At 41.6% G+C, this 18,327-nt stretch overlaps 1 protein-coding gene across 2 annotated transcripts in view; it reads left to right on the top strand.

Moving 5' to 3' along the window:
* The window catches only part of atp10d (ATPase phospholipid transporting 10D), a 128,993-nt gene that overhangs the window by 42,819 nt on the left and 67,847 nt on the right, over nucleotides 1–18,327 (top strand). For both annotated transcript variants that reach the window (XM_047610454.1, XM_047610453.1), the window contains exons 7-9: nucleotides 10,597–10,728; nucleotides 10,976–11,088; nucleotides 12,713–12,965. In XM_047610454.1, the coding sequence (XP_047466410.1) occupies nucleotides 10,597–10,728; nucleotides 10,976–11,088; nucleotides 12,713–12,965 (498 nt within the window). The remainder of the gene's footprint in view (nucleotides 1–10,596; nucleotides 10,729–10,975; nucleotides 11,089–12,712; nucleotides 12,966–18,327) is intronic.

Here is an 18,327-nt window from a genome sequence, read left to right as displayed (position 1 = left end):
CAAACAGCGCATCGCGAGGTTTTAAGGGCTGCGGTGCACTATACTAAAGGAGGAACTGTTTCACTCCGTCATGAGATTTTGTCATTTGGATCCAGTCATGCTCCCATATGAACTGTACTGAGATGTGTAGCTCCGATTGCAGGGTGAGCAGCTTGGCCTGCCAGGCTGAGTGGAGCTGCTCAAAGGGAGTCTCCAACAAATGATTCACTTCGGTAGGCGAGTAACACTTTGGACAGCCGTGAAAAAAACACAGAGAAACTCCCATGCTTAACACCGTCAGTCTCTGCATAGCCGTCCACAAAGTATTTCCCCAGTTTTTTCTCTCCTCTGTTCAGAGCGTGTCGAATAGCGATGTTTTCGTTCTGCGAGACCCACTCTAACCACTGGATGCCAGAGTTGGAGTAGTTTTTAAATTGCTGGTTGTAGTTATCGGCGGACGGTAGAGCCAAAGTGTTTGGAGGGAGGAAATTTGTTTTAAAGACGTTCATGCAGGCGGAAGCGATTGTAATCAATGTAAAGGGGTCAACGCGTGTCTCTTGGATGAATTCTTCGCGAAACTTTAAGCATGATGCTGCCAGGATTTCAGTATCGAGATTGCAATAAAGCACTGCCTCTTTTCTGAAATCAAATGTACAGCCAGCTTTGGTGGCGTACCAGGCGCTGGACTTTTTCAGCGTGTCCGAAGGCATCCTGTCTACGCCGTAAGTGTCTGGGGGAGGGTAAGGGCCTACATAATTTAAGTGAGCCTCTGAACTGAAAAGGTGGGGGAAGAAACCTTTGCTTAGTTCCTGGTCGCATGGAGCATTCACAGCATCGAGGCCCATGGCTGCGGGCATATCTGCTAGGGGCATGGTTACGAAGGAAAGCGATGTTTGACGGAACGCCTCATCCACCATCTGCAACACCTTGCTGCCCTGCATGATGATACGGGGTGCCATACCTTGCTGAATTATATGACTGAGAAGCAGGTAACTGTCAAAACCCTTAGCGTTGTGAGCTATGAAGATGCAGCCTCTGTATTTCTGTTTTCTGAAGTGTTTAAAGAAGCTAGCTGTGCAAGTAATGCCCCAGGAACCCCACTTCTTTCCTAGCATCGACTGTGTACTGATGTAAAATGGGATGTGTCTGCCTGTTTCATCTACAAATGTTTCAAAATCATAAAACACTATGCGGTTCGAATAATCAGTCTCAACCTTCAAAGGAGTCATGTAACACAGATGATCCTCACCCGGGTCCTTTACGGAACAGACCGGACATGTCTTAGCTCGACATTTGTGCTGGGTGCTGCCGCTGATGGCCGAGTAATACACCACTCTGCAGGTATTGCACTTTTTAATTGTATCGCAGTTGCTGGAGGCTGTACCGCCGGTGGGGTGGTGATGAGGTATTTTATGTTTTAAATAACACGTGTCGGATCGACATGTCATATTACAATCGGGGCATTTAATCACTTTAGTCTCGGTCTTTGTGCAGTCTGATGTGAAGCATACAGAACAACGGCCCAGGCACTGATGCTGCCATAAGTTAGTAAAACCTGTGTGGCAGTAACCGCAGACACCGTGCACCTAGAAATGTTTTCAGTTTGGTGATACCATAGTAATGGTTCTGATGGAGGAAGAGATAGAGGGTTTTAGGATGCATTCCTTTAGATGTTTGGAATTTAGACAGGGCCCGCTCACCGTCCGCTCTGAAGAAGACGACGATTTTGCAATCTAAAGCCTGTTCAAATTTGATAATATTAATGAATGTCACAGGCGTGTCGTCCGCTAACCCCGCATGATTCTGTAGCACTTTAGCGTGCTCAGTGGCCTGCTGTGTGGTTAATTCACGGTTTAAAAGCTGAGCGAGGTTAATGGCAAAGCAGAGCTGGTTGCCAGGATTGATGACTATGTTCAGGCAATGGGCTTTTTTCCTGCAGATTTCATCGTCAAAGATGGTTTGCAGTTTTCTTTTAACACCCCCTCTAGGACTACGTACCACCTGCACAAGTAACTCCATCTCATCTTCCAGCATAATGTTCATGTTTGATTGCACTAGGCAGTTGAGAGCCTCTTGAACATGGTTTAGAGGTAGACCGCCGTCGTGTGTGACTATGACAGAGGCGCCGTTTGATCTTGATCCCCCCTTAATTCTAGCTGCACATCCCCCTATCTGGCATAGGATACAGCCCTTTCAACCGCTGCTTGGAGAGTCTCCATCACATTAAGATAAACTCTGCGTAACTCACAGGATTGGTAAAGTTGAAATTCAGCATCTGTCTTATTTCAATGTTATTAAACCTGTCTCTGGAGACCCTCCTGGGGGATTCAGGATTTTGACCCGCACCCCTCTGAGCGACTGGTGTTGCAGGTGGGAAGTACGAGGACGGACCGGGTAACGGATCGTTTACGGGTAAAAGGTTAGACGGGCCGGGATATCTCTTAAAACTTCAACCGTAGACTGTAAAGATAGCAGAGCTGACTGCGAGAACGAATTTTCCCCTTGATCATTCATCATTACAACACACACGACTCTACCTAGTCAAAGCTGAGGTCAATTCACAAACAGAAGTCAGTATTTTCCAAAAAGTCTTCACAACCTTCCCTCTCGATAGGCTCCGACGTCCTGAAGCTGATCTCCTCGTATTCCTCCTGTCACTTCTTCTACTGGAATGCTTCACTTTGGGGTATGGCCTGGAGTCTACAGAATAGATAAAGAAGTATTTATTTTATTTAGCTGATTAGCTATTATTTATTTTAAGTTTGTATAAAATTTGTATTTTATTCTTACTGTCAGTCACTGCTTTCTCTGGCGCTTCTGGTATGTTAATTTTGGATCCAGATGGTCCTCCGTCAGTGTCAGCTTCTTTAGCTATTAGAATCATGTTAAAACATCACAATGAGTGACATGGCTTACTTATAATCATTTAGTTTCTAAAAAAAAAAAAATTCTTACTGTTAGCCGGTTGTCTGCCTTGCTTTTCTGACGTGTCGGGTATGACAAGTAGTGGGTAGACACCGTCTTCGCTGGTACAAGCGTTGTTCACCTTTTGAGCGGGTTCTGGTCTGCACTCTACAAAATGGAAAGAGACGGGTTTAGATTTATTTTACTTATTTATTTAAAATTTATACTTTTTTTTCTTTTCTTACCGTTAGTTGGAGGTGTCTCTGGCCTGTCTGTTGTGTTAATTTCAGATTGAGATAGAAGTCCACTCTCTTTCTCCTAATCCAAAACGCTGTCTAGTATTGCATCGTCACCTGCTAAAGTATAATACAAGTCAATAGAATCTATCACATACATTCTGGGATACAGAGTCAAAGGGAAAGAGGAAGAGTGTTAGTGCTTCTACCTTCAAACAGTCCACTCCCTGGCCAGATTACGGTCTAAAAAGGATATACTATAAACAGAAAACAATTTATTATTATAATACTTAGGTGAAACACACACACATATAAATATATTCACACATGCAGTTTTTTTTTGTTTGTTTGTTTTGTTTTTAAAGGAAAGTAACTAACCATTCTGAACTGATACAGACGGGGTGGTTGGGACTACTTCAGAGGTGCCTACAAAAAAAAATACAGTAGTATTAATTCTTGTAAATTTCTTTTTTTTTTCTGTAAAATTTATAGCTTCATTTGAATCAAATAACTGCCTTACATAAGATGCCCTGGCTGTCCTCATCATATGCACGGCAAAAGAAGGCCGCTTTCTCAGTGTCTGGAAGAAAGGCCCTGTGTTATCCTTATACCGTAACAATGAAACATGTATAAAATCATGTAGGTCTTAAAATGTTACATACAAGGATCCATTTTTGATGCTTTCCCGAAAAAATATCTGTGTTTTGAAAAACAGGTTCGGGAAACTATGTTAGGTCTAGTAAAAGGAATCACCCGATAATAAAGGTACAGAGATTACTTACCCTCCCCAGAAAAAAAAAATGTGCATCTTTGGAGACGTCTTCAGCGGCAGGCCCTGATGAAATGCACGTATGACATCGGCTGACTAGCGGTTTTATACGCGACACCGCTGTTTCACCTGATAAAAATACTTTAACATAGCCCCCGACTTCCTACCCCGGGGATCGTGACACCGCTGTTTTTACCTGATAAAATAGACTTTAACATAGACCCCGACTTCCCGCGTCGGGGCTCGGGAGTCCGCTGTTTCAACTAACTAAAAAAAGACTTTAACATAGATCCCGAATTCCTACCCCGACGTTACTTTTTTTTTTCTTTACATTTTAAACCGTTTAAAACAGTGAGCTGAAAATGGATATGGCTCCAAGGCTTGTCTGGCCAGTCCCACGGGAGTAAAGGGGCTGGGGCTGGCACATTTTGGTGCTCTTGACATATTGTGCAGACTTTGACAGTATCCTCCACTTCTTTGTCCAGCTTTGGCCACCACACATAACACTGCCACCACACATAACTCCTGACCAGCGCTTTCATTCTGGACCTCCCTGGATGGCATTGATGAAGCTCTTTTAAAACACTGTCTTGGCCTGGCTGTGTAGCCACCTTTGGCATATATAACAGCTGAACATACTCATGGCATTCTTTCTACAATAGAAATCAAATATTCTTCAGAAAGTTCTTCCCAAGTCTGTTGCAGAAGTTCCCATAAATGTGTGGCACTTGTAGGTTGCTTGGCTTCGACTCTTCTGTCCAGTTCATCCCAAACCAGCTCGATGGAGTTTTCAAGCTTACCATCTTATTCTTTTTTCCTGAGGTAGTTTTGGCATAGCTTGGACTTGTGTTTTGCGTCATTATCAAGCACATATTCCATAACTGATCCAGGCTTCCTTGCTCTTGAGTTGAATCTGTAACGCTGCACAATCTCGCTGGGTTTAGGGTTGAAATTGTCCCTCAGCAGCTTCACAAGCTCATCAAATGACTTGTCTCCCGTTTTAGCGGGGCTGACCAGATTAGGAATCTGACTGGCCACTGAACTGAGCAAAATAGCTTTCTGTTGACCAGCATCCATTGTTGTTATATTGTTGTTATCCATTGTTAGCTTCAAAAAAATGTTGGATAATCTCACAATATTCCTCCCATGTCTGAATCCAGTTATCGAATGGAGCAGTATTCCCGACCATAGCCACCGGCATTTATTTCGTTTGTTGCAGCCACTTAGCAGTCCAACTAACTCATTTGTGCGCCTTCCCACGAAGTAGTCCGCTGGAAAATCGTTATCCTCGTCGCCATTTATGTAGTAACTCAGACCAGAGTCATGGTGTCTCAGGAAGGATGGTTTTACTTCACTTAACTGGAGAAATGCAGGTAGGGTACACATCTATGGAAGTTTTTCTGTGCCATGAGAGTTTGAATAAAATTTTTTAGGTAAATATAGTTTACCTAAAAAATTCAACATAAAAAAAAAATCAACCTAATAAAATTCAACATAATCAAAATTTCAACCTCAGAGATACGACCTCAAACAATTCAACTTCTCAGCTTCAACCTCCAACTTTCAACCACAAGCCTTCAACCTCTGAAAAAGCTGGACTTAACTTCCAGGTGAGCAGGGAGAAGCGATCGATCCCCGTCTCTATTCATCCAATGTCTAACCAATCAGATTACGCCCCATTGATCATGAAGCGACACTGGCATAGGACGGATAAGCCATGGCCACCAACACGACTGATGGAGTGTCAGAGAGTACTGTTTTACTGAAATGGCATTATTTAAAACTGCGTTAAAAATGAGCTAGTTACTGGCTGTGAGCATCTTTACCTCCACAGCTACAAACAACAAACGAGTGGGACTGACCCTCTTTCTCTTTGCAACCCGTGGATCATGAAACTGTACTGGGTTGGATTTCAGTAAAGGTAAAAAAAATCCCTTCACACATTCTTAAAGGGATTGGTGTCCACACGTTTGATTTTTTTGTACTGACACACATACACATTTAGAACATTTTCTATGCACCATTTAATAAATGAGGCCCCAGAACAGAAACGAGTAGATTATAAATGAACAAAGGAAGAGCCAAAAAAACAAATACGAATATGAATATTACACACAGAAAGGCCCGAGCTGGACTCGGACCCTTCTTGCTGGGAGACATAAGTGCTAACTACCATGCCGCTGTGCCGCCTTTGGAGGAAAATCGTTGCAGAATCAACAACACCCTACCAAATCCCTACATGAAATGAAGGATTATCTGAGCAACACCACCAATACTTTACTGCAAATAAATGAGTAACCGATACAGACTGATGCATGCACATTGCAAATGTTAAATAAATAAAATATGAAATTAGATCAAATTAAAGAAAAATTAATTTCTTTCTTTGCATCGCACATTATTGTATATTGATTGAATAAAATTATTTCACATATACACGTAACTGAATTCGTCATGTGTTTTTATTGAGATGTGAGTTAATCTATGGCTCCAAATTATGTTTGGGAATCAGCCAATGACTTCAATGACTTGTTGGTGATGTCTGTATGCGAACTGGATGTAAACTGAGACCAGAGATATGATTTCATCCATCACTGCCGCATGATTCTGCTTAGTGTCGGCTGTGAAATGCTGCATAAGTCTCCAAACTCGCAGAAAAGTTCTGGTGGCCGAACATCTCAGGCTGGACAGGAGCTGGATGTGTACTGGGATGGCTTTCGTGTGGTTTGTGTCTGGCTCCAACAAGATTTTTTTTGTATGTTTTTGGGAAAGCAATGTTTAACAGATTAACGCTCAAGATAATGAATGGTACTTGTACTTCATCTTTTCTTTTCAGGTTGTCCCATCACAACTGTCTTTTATAGCTTGTCACACCATTTATTTAAGTGTCTGCTAAATTATTGATTGACATTTTTTATGATAGGAGACCGGCAATATGCTGTAACGTGTGAAGTTTGAGATTGGTGAACACTGCGATTCTCTTAATGAGTTCTATGTGTAGTTCCACTGTTCTACCACTAGATTTTGTGTATATGTACAGTCAGAGCGTAAATGTACACATTTTTTCTATGCACCAGTACAAATCGATAAAATTCTATACTTTGCGACGGAATGTGCTTATGCTCTCTTTACGCACACATACATGCACGGTTGATAAACGAGGCCCTGGATAGGACTTCACGTCATGTCACTCCCGAGATGCTAGAATAGAATACAGTAGAATAGAATAGAATATCATTTATTGTCATCATGCAGTGTATAGTGTATAACAAGATTGAAGAGCTTCTCCTTTACAGTGTCGACACGAAGTATATACAAAACAGTGCATGAGGTACTATTTACAAAAGAGTTCAAATACTAAAAATAATGAAAACATATTAAAGAAATTGGAAAAAATATATTTTACCAGTGATGACATACAGCAGCAGTGGTAAAATATATAAGAGGAAAGCAATAACATACCTTTTTACTCAGAAAATGTACAAAAATAGTAACGCACAGTGAGTTGGATCAGCAACTCAGTTACTCTGATTACTAAGTAGCACATTAGTCACTGCAGAGTTGCTCAGTTCAGGCTGGCTTGTTGATAGTAGCTGAGGGTAAAGGTGCTCACAACCATTAACTAGCTAGTTTATAACGCAGTTTTCAGTAAAATTTCAGTGTAGATACTGTTCAATAGTTCTATCAATGTTCAACTGATCGAGTAATATCTACTACACAATTTCACGAACGCAAATAGTACTATCAGAAGCTTCATCAGTCGTGTTGGTGGCCATGGCTGATCTGTCCTATGTTCGCGTCGCCTCATGACCAATGAAGCGTAACCTGGTTGGCTAGACGTTGGATGAATAAAGACGGGGATGATTGTTTCTCCCTGCTCACCCGGAAGTTAAGTCCAGCTTTTTCAGGGGCTGAAAGTTGGACGTTGAAGCTTAGAGGTTGAACTTTTGAGGTTGAATTTTTTTTCTGTTGAGCATGAGGTTGAACTTTTTTGATGTTGATTTTTTATGTAAACTACATTTACCTAGCAACTTATATTCAAACTCTGATGGCACAGAAAAACTTCCATACACATCGACACATCACATTGGGCTGGCCCTGAACATCAACAACCCTCACTTCCTCTATGTGTGTATTCAGGTTCTCTCAACCAACAGTGCCACCTTGTGGGCTTTCTCATTACTACACTGAGGTAAGACTGATAAATTAATGTACGAATAAAGCCCTGCTCGATGTGAAATGATTATATCGGCTTGTCTTGGTGCGGCTTTATGTGAACAGGAATGCTGCGTCGACCCGGGTTTTTCGCTCTGATGTTGATGATTTTGTCACTCGACAGTCTGACAGACTGTATCATCGTAGAAGCTTCAGCTCAACGAGTTTTGGTCTACTCCCATAAAGATTGATCTCTGAGAGATTTTTGTTCATATTTTCAATCAAACAAATCAAACGTGTTACATTATCGTTAATGGAAGCGCATAGGTGAATGTCATGTTCAGGAAATTGCACCGATCGGGGAATACATGTGCGACTGTGTTTATACAGCTTGTATAGCGATATCCCACACCTTTTTAACGATCAGGGCAGCGCTCTGCATCCGAAGAGATTTGGCAGCAGATATCAGGCTCTGTGCAGGACACAGTGATTTATTCTAATATCAGCAGCCTTTTGTAGGAGCCGGGGTTTCACCGGTCCATTCTTCAGGTCATCAACAAACTGCAATGTTATCTGCAATGTACGCAATGACAAATGAGGGAGGAAAAAACAGGCACGCAGCTCTCACAGCAGGAGGTCTGACCCAGGGCTTGTGGCGATGTGAAAGCGCGCCAAAGGCAAGTTGACCCGGGTCGACCTGGGATTTTCGAAACTGTATAAGATAGGAATTTCAACATATATGGCCTAAGTTTGTTACAGATAAATAAGCATTGCTTGTACTGTAACGTTATGTCGTTTCAACGTTGACCCACTTTTAACGTGCCGAGTACCAACTGTAGCCTGTAACAAACGCTAATTAGTTTGCTGTCAGGTTTTTGTTTTGTTGAGCTTTAAGGTAAGGTCATAGATGTTACTGCTTGTTCCTGCCATAATATGATATGTGACATGCACTGGCTGTTCATAGACACTTTTTTAGTCTATGCAGTTAGCACTGTTTTGTTACTGCCAGTGTTGCAGTGTTCTGCTAGGTTAGATATGTTCAATATTTTCTTATCTTCACACATAACAGTGTAGGAGATGTTTCTTTACCTGCTTGATAGTTTCAACTGAATCTTCCTCAGAAGTGTCATTAGTCCTTAACTTAAATTCATTATCGACATGACACCATCATTTTATTTTATGGCCTTGGTGCCCTGGCTTTTGGCCTTTGTGCCCTCAAAGAATTGACAACACAAAAGGCCAAGTGGTCTTGCCCGGAGACAGCGGCCGAGTTGTCTATAAGGTTTCCAAGTAGTTGAGACAGAAAGAATTGAGTTTCAAAAAGGAAACTTGAGTACAGAGAACAAGTAGCAAACCTGAGAGCACCAAAAGAAAGTAAGCACTGGAACAATTTCTACGATACATTTGTATATGCAATAAGACTTTTGTCCAAGCAAAATCTGACCTTTCTGTGCTAATGTCCTAAATGATAAAACAATAATAATAATAATAACTTAATGAAAAAGACTTTTAGTATAATAAGCAAAATCTAGCATAACCTTTGCCTTTCATATAAACGTCTCTGATTCTAATTCTGTCAGGGCCGGATTGGTGGACTCTAAAGCAGGGAAGGAGGCAGAATCAGAGGTTTTGGAAAAGAAGCATTTATTGTGTTCAGCCGATAATGGCTGGGAGACTGGTCTGGTAGGTGAAGGCAGGCAGGCAGGTGGGCGAGGAAAGATCACAGACAGGAGTATTGGAAGCTACGGAACAAAAAAAATATCAAGTTAGTATTCTGGAGCTTGGAATCGCTACTATGATGCAGACGGAGATCGGCAAAGAGCTGGCGACGTGACTAACTGGTAGCAGTGTCTATAATCCAGCGCTGATTGACTGTGGCTCCGGAACTTAAATGCCTAGGGTTAATCGGCAGCAGCCGAGGGATCTCCATACCAGCGCAGCAGTCTCCCATCTGTAATCAAGACCCGCACACACACACACACATTAGGGAGCAGGGACAGAGGGCATGATCCAAATTCTAGATTGTGCATGCAAATTAGTATATGCAAATTGGGATCTTAGTCGATCCAGCCCATTGTGTTTTGTCACTGCTCCCCTTGTTAACTATGGACATACTGTTAAAACACTTTTAAATAATCTGTAAAGCAGATGTACAAATCCCTCACCTCATCTCGCCAAGATTAGGATCACTAGGATTGTTCATCCATCTAATATTCACTGTATGTAAATTTGTTATAAAACCAAAGGAAGAGATTTGGGTTTACATCGGGTCAGTCCCTCTACTGAAGGAGCTACTTACATGAGACCATTGTGCATTGTTGTGCATGGTTTGTGCATCCACTATTAAATTTTCCTACAGTTATCAATTATCATCATCATACAAACCACAACCAGCTATAATTCATTCTGCTGTGTAGGACTGCCCCTTTTATGATTTTTTTTTATTAAAATTTATTCAGATTTATTTATATTTGCTTATTTCTACATTAAATGAGTCTTTATAAATCAACATTGTTCAGTGATGGGATGTATTTTTCCTTTCTGTGTGTGTAGGTCATGATACTAAAGCCATGATGAACAACAATGAGCCAAGATATAAGCGCAGCCAGCTAGAGAAGCATCTGAACACAGACATCCTTTGGTGCGTGTTCCTCTTCCTCATCATGTGCCTGACCACTTCTATAGGTGAGTACCTACTGTGACACCAACAGCTCTCACTTGTGAGTGTTGAATGGCCACAGCTTTCTGCCAAAGTTTGCAGTGTACAAAAACATGTATAAAAGTATAAAAATAAAATAATAATAATAATAAAAAAAAGGTACAAAAATGTACAAAACTACACTTCAGAAGCAAAAGAATTCAACTATGTCCAGGTTAAACTTAAATTAATGACTTAATGTCAAAAACTGTTCTTTTGTATTTTATGTTTCAGGTAATGGCCTCTGGCAGAAACAACTTAAAGACCCTGTCTTTCAGGTTGATGGGGACATGTCCCCTGCCATGGCTGGTTTCTACATGTTCTGGACTATGATCATTGTGCTACAGGTATACAGTCTTAGGTCAAGGGTTGCATCTTGCAATCATATTTTAAACTGAAACTGACAAATAGTTTGACACAACAAGATTGTTTTCTTTCTTGCAATGTTTTATTGTGAATATGTAATTACAGTTTTCTCTATGGTCGGCTCAAGATTCATCAAAACAGTGGGAGTCAGTGTGGTCTTTAGCTGGCCTATCCACCTCACTGTCAAAGTACTGTGTATTCTGAAATAACAGCATAGCAATATCCTAGCATAGTTAGATCTAATCACCTCTGGCACAACCATTATACCCAAACTGTGAGACAAGCACAATTATTGTGATGGATGATTGTGTACTTTCGCCATACAAATAATTTACATGGATTGTCTTGTTGATGCTCCTGTTTGGATTGCCAGTACAGTGTTATGCCAGATTGCATTGCAACTGAAGGTCAGCTTGTTACATATTTTCTTCTTTTTGCTAGAAGACCAGCTTTAATTTGTTTGCAGACCACTGAAATTAGGGGGCAGGATTTTTCACTACAAATAAAGTTTGGCTGAGGTGGTCGGTTTACAAAGTCTTTGGTACTTCATTGTGAAAAGACATTTTACCATACCTACAACATATTCAATCAAATTTGGCCAAAATAGAGATTTTGAGTTATGTGTTATGTATTATGCAGAATGGTCTGGATCTACTAAGATCTCAGTTTGCTTGTCTTATTTGCACGCCAATCTAGAATTTTGCGTGTGAGCTGGAACTGCGGTTTGTGGGTGATTACTAAGACTGATTGCGTAAATGACAGCGGAAGCAAACATTCCCATGTAAATGAGGATTTTGCGTGCTCTAATGGTTCACTGTTGAGCCTCTGAGAGAGTAGAGTGACTGCAGTGTAAGTAGAGTGCAAAATGACATTTGGTGCCGTTACATGAAGGTGTCAGCTGAAGAGGCAAATAAACACATTACAAGTGAGAATTACAAGTTATAACGAAACACACGAATATAATTATAAGATACCCCGCAGTTATGGACTGCCAAATATAGAGGCCCATGCAATGTTGACAGAGTAGGCACATTTAACTGTCAGAAATTGCACTGACTCACTAACCTGCCATTTTGTTTATTTATTTTTTATGTACGCCTGATGACGCGACCACTCAACTCATTTATTTATTTATTTCATGATTTTTTTTCATTTGGTATAGTTGTGCAGGGTGGCCGGCCGTTGAGCCATTCAACTTGGAGTGGAGCCACTCAGCCACCCGTGCAGCATTTGCCCACATTTCCCTATGGTCAGTCCGTCACTGACGCAAATTATTTATTGGATACATCTGCCTGTCATTTTGAGACGTGTTAAAAATACACGCAGTTCCTATGAGCAAAATTGCTTCAGGTTTGATAAATTGCTTTGAGTGTGCTAAATTTAATTTGCATTTTCTCACACAAAATTGCTGTAAACACCCCATATTGCATATTCATTGAGGTAAACACCAACTGCATGCTGACACGCTATTTTGCACCTTTGAAAGACCAAACCCTGACCGTGGCTATCAGTAAATCATTTTTTTGCAGTGAGTTTACATACATTTTTATACGCGCAAACCTTCAGTAGACCCAGCCCAATGAGTAATAGATTTCTTTTCAACAGGTGCTGATTCCCATTTCTTTGTACGTGTCCATTGAGATTGTGAAACTGGGCCAGATCTACTTTATCCATAATGACTTAGACCTGTACAACAACGAACTGGACTGCAGGATCAATTGCCGGACACTCAACATCACAGAGGACCTGGGTCAGATCCGATACTTGTTCTCTGATAAGACAGGAACACTGACAGAGAATAAGATGGTGTTTCGTCGCTGTAGTATTTATGGGGTTGAATATCCTCATGAAGAAAACGGTAAGAACTGTTTTTATGATTTTTACATGGTTCTATAAGGTATCAGTGCACTCAGTGCATTTCAGTCTGTTGCAATGTGGCTGTGTAGCTGCAGAACAGGGTCCAGGGTGAGCATAAGAGCAGTACCACGAACCAATGCAACAAGATGACCTAGTCTGATGAGGAAGTTTTCTGTTAAATCACATGGTTGGCTGTGTGTATGGGTCACCTATCTGAGGCCACATGATACCAGGATGGACTATGGGAAGTCAGGTAATCTGTCCATACCTGAGCATTGTTGGAGACCATGTACACCTTTTAATGGAAATCCCTGGTGACAGTGCCCTTTTCCAGCAAGAGAATCTCCCTGCCACAAAGCACAATGGGTTCAGTGATGGTTTCTAATGACACACCAAGAAGTTCAAGGCATTTACTTGGCCTCCACCACCACCACCGTCCCCACTATTATCTCTTGGGGTAAGGTAGGCCGACAACTAAGGAAGTTCCACCCCACAAAGACAGCTGGCCCAGAAGAAGAACTGCTATTGAGCTGGGGGAGCCCCTTCAGCATGCATTTAACCTGAGTCTATACATTAGGAGGGTCCCCCTGCAGTGGAAGACATTCTGCATCATTCCTGTCCCCAAGAAGTTACACCTGAGGGAGTTGAATCACTACAGACCGGTCGAACATCCAGCATCATGAAGACCAGGGAGAGGCTGATGCTTCATTATATCAGAACTCAGGTCCACCACGATCTCGACCCACATGGGAATGCTGCTGTGAGGATCATGTTTTTTGACTTTTCCAGTGGATTCCACACCATCCAGCCACCGTTACTGAGAGACAAGTTAACAGAGATGGGAGTGGACTCACACCTCACTTCCTGGATAGTGGGCTATGTCCCTGGGGGACCTCAGTATGTCAGGTGGGGGAACTACATGTCTGGGACAATCATCAGTAGCACTGAAGCATCACAGAGGGCTATGTTTTCCTCTGTCCTATTCACCCTGTACACCTGGACTTCAAGCAGAACATAGAATTATGTCACCTGCAGAACTTTTCAGATGACATGCACACACATTGTAGGGTGTATGTAAGCCTTTAGCTTTGATTACAGCATTCACTGTTGCATTGTTTCAATAAGCTTCTGCAATGTCACTGTCAGGCCAGGACTTGAAACAGGACTCTGGTGCATAGAGAATTATGGCAGAAGCAGACTTTATAGAACAAAAAATCACTCTAGCAACTTTTTTTCTGTGACCAGTCAGCATATGTTCTAATTCTCCAGAGAAAATTTGTACTGAGAATACAAATGCATTGATAACTTTGATGGTGGACTGAGCAGAGCCACTGTTTCTGCTTCTGCTACTCGGACGAGTGGCAACATAGCTTCTCAAAACTCTACAAGTCCAGCTGCCTTTTTTAAACGCGTTTTGGATTACCATGACCTGCCTTCACAGACATAAAATCTGAAGTTGATTCCTGCATAGGCGTGCCTAGCACCCTAAAAATAAGAGTTTTTGATTGTTTTTTTTTGTTTTTTTTAAATGCTTGTCCAGACCACTTTGGGTGACCAAGGCTGTCGTTGAGAGCTCAGAGCTCAGAGCTCAGTGCAGACGGGGAAACCCAGCAGTACTGAGGTGTTGAGAGCAGTTTTGATGGACAGATGTCTACAGGTTTTCACCTTGGCATCGGTTACAGCAGGAGTCACCTTCAGTGTTGCACAGGCAGAATAGCATTTGCAAAGAGCCTGATGAGGTATGACAAAACAAGGTTGGGACTAATAGTAAAACTGGAGTTATCCCCAATGGCCAGTGAAAATGTCTACAAAAATAGCCTAATGCATGACTGTCTTAATGGTTAAAATAAAATAAAAATTCAGCTTGAACTTTGAAAACTTGAACTTTGTGCCTTCAATGTGGTGAGGAAAAATTGATTTTAAATGTTTAAACGTGTCAACAGGTGGGAAAAACAAAGCGTCGAATTAACCCTCCTATTGTGTTCGGTCAAATCTGACTGATATTTTAATTGTGGTTGTAATGTGGTCAAGTTTTCAAGATTTGGGCCTTTGTCTGACTAAATAAGTGATGTCGGTCAATTTGGACTGGAAACACAAAAAAAAAATATTTTGTGCAGTTACTTAAGAAAATTAATGGTTTCAAAACAGTGACCTAGGTAAGCACTGAGACAAAGTACTCTGTGATAAATAGTACATTATGTTTTATCTGAATAATATCTACATCATCTTTTTTTTTCTTAAAAAATTAGTTGTTTGAGCTCAAGTAAATTGGGGCTACAAGGACATACATGGCAAATAGAAGCTCAAAACTTTTGACAAAATTTTCACAAGAGCTGAAGCTGGTGAAAACACAACATTGGGTGATAATGTATGTATTATTGTGAAAAGACAAAGACAAACTAAAGGAAATTTAACATTAAGTGTCCAGAGTGTCCAGAGAGGTCCTCCCTTCCTCTTGGATCAGAGAAGAAATCAGACGTTCTCCTACACAATTAACAAAATGCAAAGTGAGCAGACAAAAGAAAAATCTAAATCACATTAATATTTGGTGTTACTTCCCTTTGCCTTCAAACCAGCACACTGGTACTGGTACACTTGCAAAAAGTCAGGGAATTGGCAGGATTGTAGTCAGTGGTATCATAAACCAATTATAAACAGGCGGTTGTCAGTGTCAGGTGTAGGGTGAAGCATAGTCATTAACTGAAGCAGAAACAGCTGTATAGTAGGCTTAAAACTGGGTGAGGAACAGCTAAGCTCTGTTACCAGAGTGAGGTTGTGGAAGACAGTATGGCACTATGGCAAGACTGAGCACAGCAGCAAGACACAAGGTAGTGATACTGCATCAGCACAGTCTCTCCCAGACAAATATTTCAAAGCAGACTTTGAAGATGTGCTGTTCAAACTGTTTTGAAAAAGCACAAAGAAATGAGTAACATAGAGGATCGCAGATGTACTGGTTGGCCAAGGAAACTTAGTGCAGCAGATGAAAAACACACATCAAGCTGATTTCCCTTTGAAATCGGAAGATGTACAGCAGTGCCATCAGCTGAGAACTGGCAGAAACCAGTGGGACCCAGACACACTCATCTGCTGTCCAGAGAAGTCTGGACAGAAGTGGTCTTCATTTAAGAATTGCAGCGAAAAAGCCATACCTCTGACATGGAAACAAGACCAAGCAACTCAACTATGCACAAAAACAGAGGAACTGGTGCAGAAAATGGCAGCAGGTGCTCTGGATTTATGAGTCAAAATTTGAAATACTTGGCTGTAGCAGAAGGCAAGTGTTCACCAAAGGGTTGGAGAGCAGTGCAATAATGACTGTCTGCAGGCAACAGTAAAGCATGAAGCTGGAGATTTGTTCAGGATTAATGGTATCCTCAGTACTGAGAAATACAAGCAGAGGTGGCTGTGGCTCAGCAGGTAGAGCTGGTAGTCCATTAACCAAAGGGTTACTTACCCATCATGCAGAACCATCAGGGAATCGGCCAATGTCATTAAGAACTATCTTCAACATAAACAACAAGAAGTCCTGACATTGATGGCATGGGCCCCACAGAGCCTTGATCTCAACATCAAGTGTGTCTGGGATTACATGAAGAGACCGAAGGGATTGAAGAAGCATGCATCCACAGAAGATCTGTGGTTATTTCTCCAAGATATTTGGAACAACCTACCAGCAGAGTTCTTTCAAAAACTGTGTGCAAGTGTACCTAGAAGAATTTATGCTGTCTTGAAGGGGTAGTACCACTTTCTCTTCCAATGCATTTTGTTGAATTGAATTGATGAAAGTAAACTATTAACACTTCCATTTTTGAAAGCATTCTTAGTTTACAGCATTTTTCATACCAACTTTAAACTTTTATGCAATACTGTATTTATAGTTAACCGAGCACTTTTACAAGGGAACATTTAAACAATGGCATTGAACAGTCTGATGTCTGTGGGGACAAAGGACTTCCTGAACCCCTCAACCCTGCTGTGTAGTGAGAGAAGCCTCTCATTGTCACTGCTTCTCTCCCCCTCCTCTCATTCACCAGCTTGCAAACCAGTCAAGCATACTATTGTGCTCAGACTGACATGCTCATCTTTTAGACTTCTTAAAACATTGGCAATTTCTATTTTACGTACATGAACCAAGTCATACTCTCCTCAAATCATATTCCTGAAAATTTAAAAACCTTTACCTTACCTTTTTAGTGATAGATAGATCTTTATTGTCATTGTCACGAGTACAACGAAATTAAAAGTGCCATCAGCCAGTGCAAAAAAAAAATAAAATAAAAATAAATAAATAAATAAACAAACAAAACTAATAAGAGTAGCCACATTCTTACACATCACATCATTCATATTGATTGAGGGTTGTTTTGATTGCATTGAGTTTTGTTATAGCTGTTGGGTAAAAACTGTCTCTGAGACGGTTAGTTCTTGTTCTTATTGCTCTGTATCGTCTGCCTGAAGTCAGCAGTGCAAACAGAGAGTGTCCGGGGTGAGAAGTGTCCTTTGTGATGTGTTGTGCTTTTTTGAAACAGCGGTCGCTGTGCAAGTCCTCCAGTGAGGGGAGAGGGCAGCCAATGATTTTTTTGACTGTATTCACGACCCTTTGGAGAGCTTTCCTTTGAGCCACAGTGCTGCTGTTGTACCATACACAGATGCAGTAAGTCAGTATGCTCTCTATGGAGCACTTGTAAAAGGACACCAGCAGTTTCTCCTTGATATTGTTCTTCCTGAGAACCCTCAGGAAGTACAGTCTTTGCTGGGCCTTTTTTATCAGCTCAAAGGTGTTTGCGTTCCATGTGAGGCCCTGTTCAATGTGGACCCCCAGGAAACGGAAGTCAGCTACCCTCTCCACACATTTTCCCCCGATGGTTAGTGGTGTAATGTCCGTTTTTTTCCTCCTGTAGTCTATTATGAGTTCTTTTGTCTTTGAGTTGTTGAGGAGCAGATTGTTCTCCCTGCACCACACTGACAGCCGCTCCACCTCATCTCTGTAGGCGGACTCGTCGCCTCCTGAGATGAGCCCCACCACTGTTGTGTCATCAGCAAACTTGATGATGGTGTTGCTGTGGTGGGCAGAGGTGCAGTCGTATGTGTACAGACAATAGAGCAGGGGACTCAGCACACAGCCCTGTGGAGAGCCAGTACTAAGGCTGAGGGCAGTGGATGTATGTTTTCCCACCCTAACTCTCTGCTGTCGGTTGGTCAGGAAGCTCAGAATCCACATGCAGGTGGAGTGAGGGAGACCCAGGTCCCCCAATTTGTCCACCAGTCTGTGAGGGAGAATAGTATTAAAAGCAGAGCTGTAGTCCACAAAGAGCATCCGCACATAGCTCCCCTGCTGCTCCAGATGTGACAGAGCAGCA

The sequence above is a fragment of the Mugil cephalus genome, chromosome 17 (assembly GCF_022458985.1).
Source record: "Mugil cephalus isolate CIBA_MC_2020 chromosome 17, CIBA_Mcephalus_1.1, whole genome shotgun sequence".
Lineage (NCBI taxonomy): Eukaryota > Metazoa > Chordata > Actinopteri > Mugiliformes > Mugilidae > Mugil > Mugil cephalus.
The sequence above is the reverse complement of the archived record's forward strand: the minus strand, read 5'-3'. Positions and strand labels throughout refer to the sequence as shown.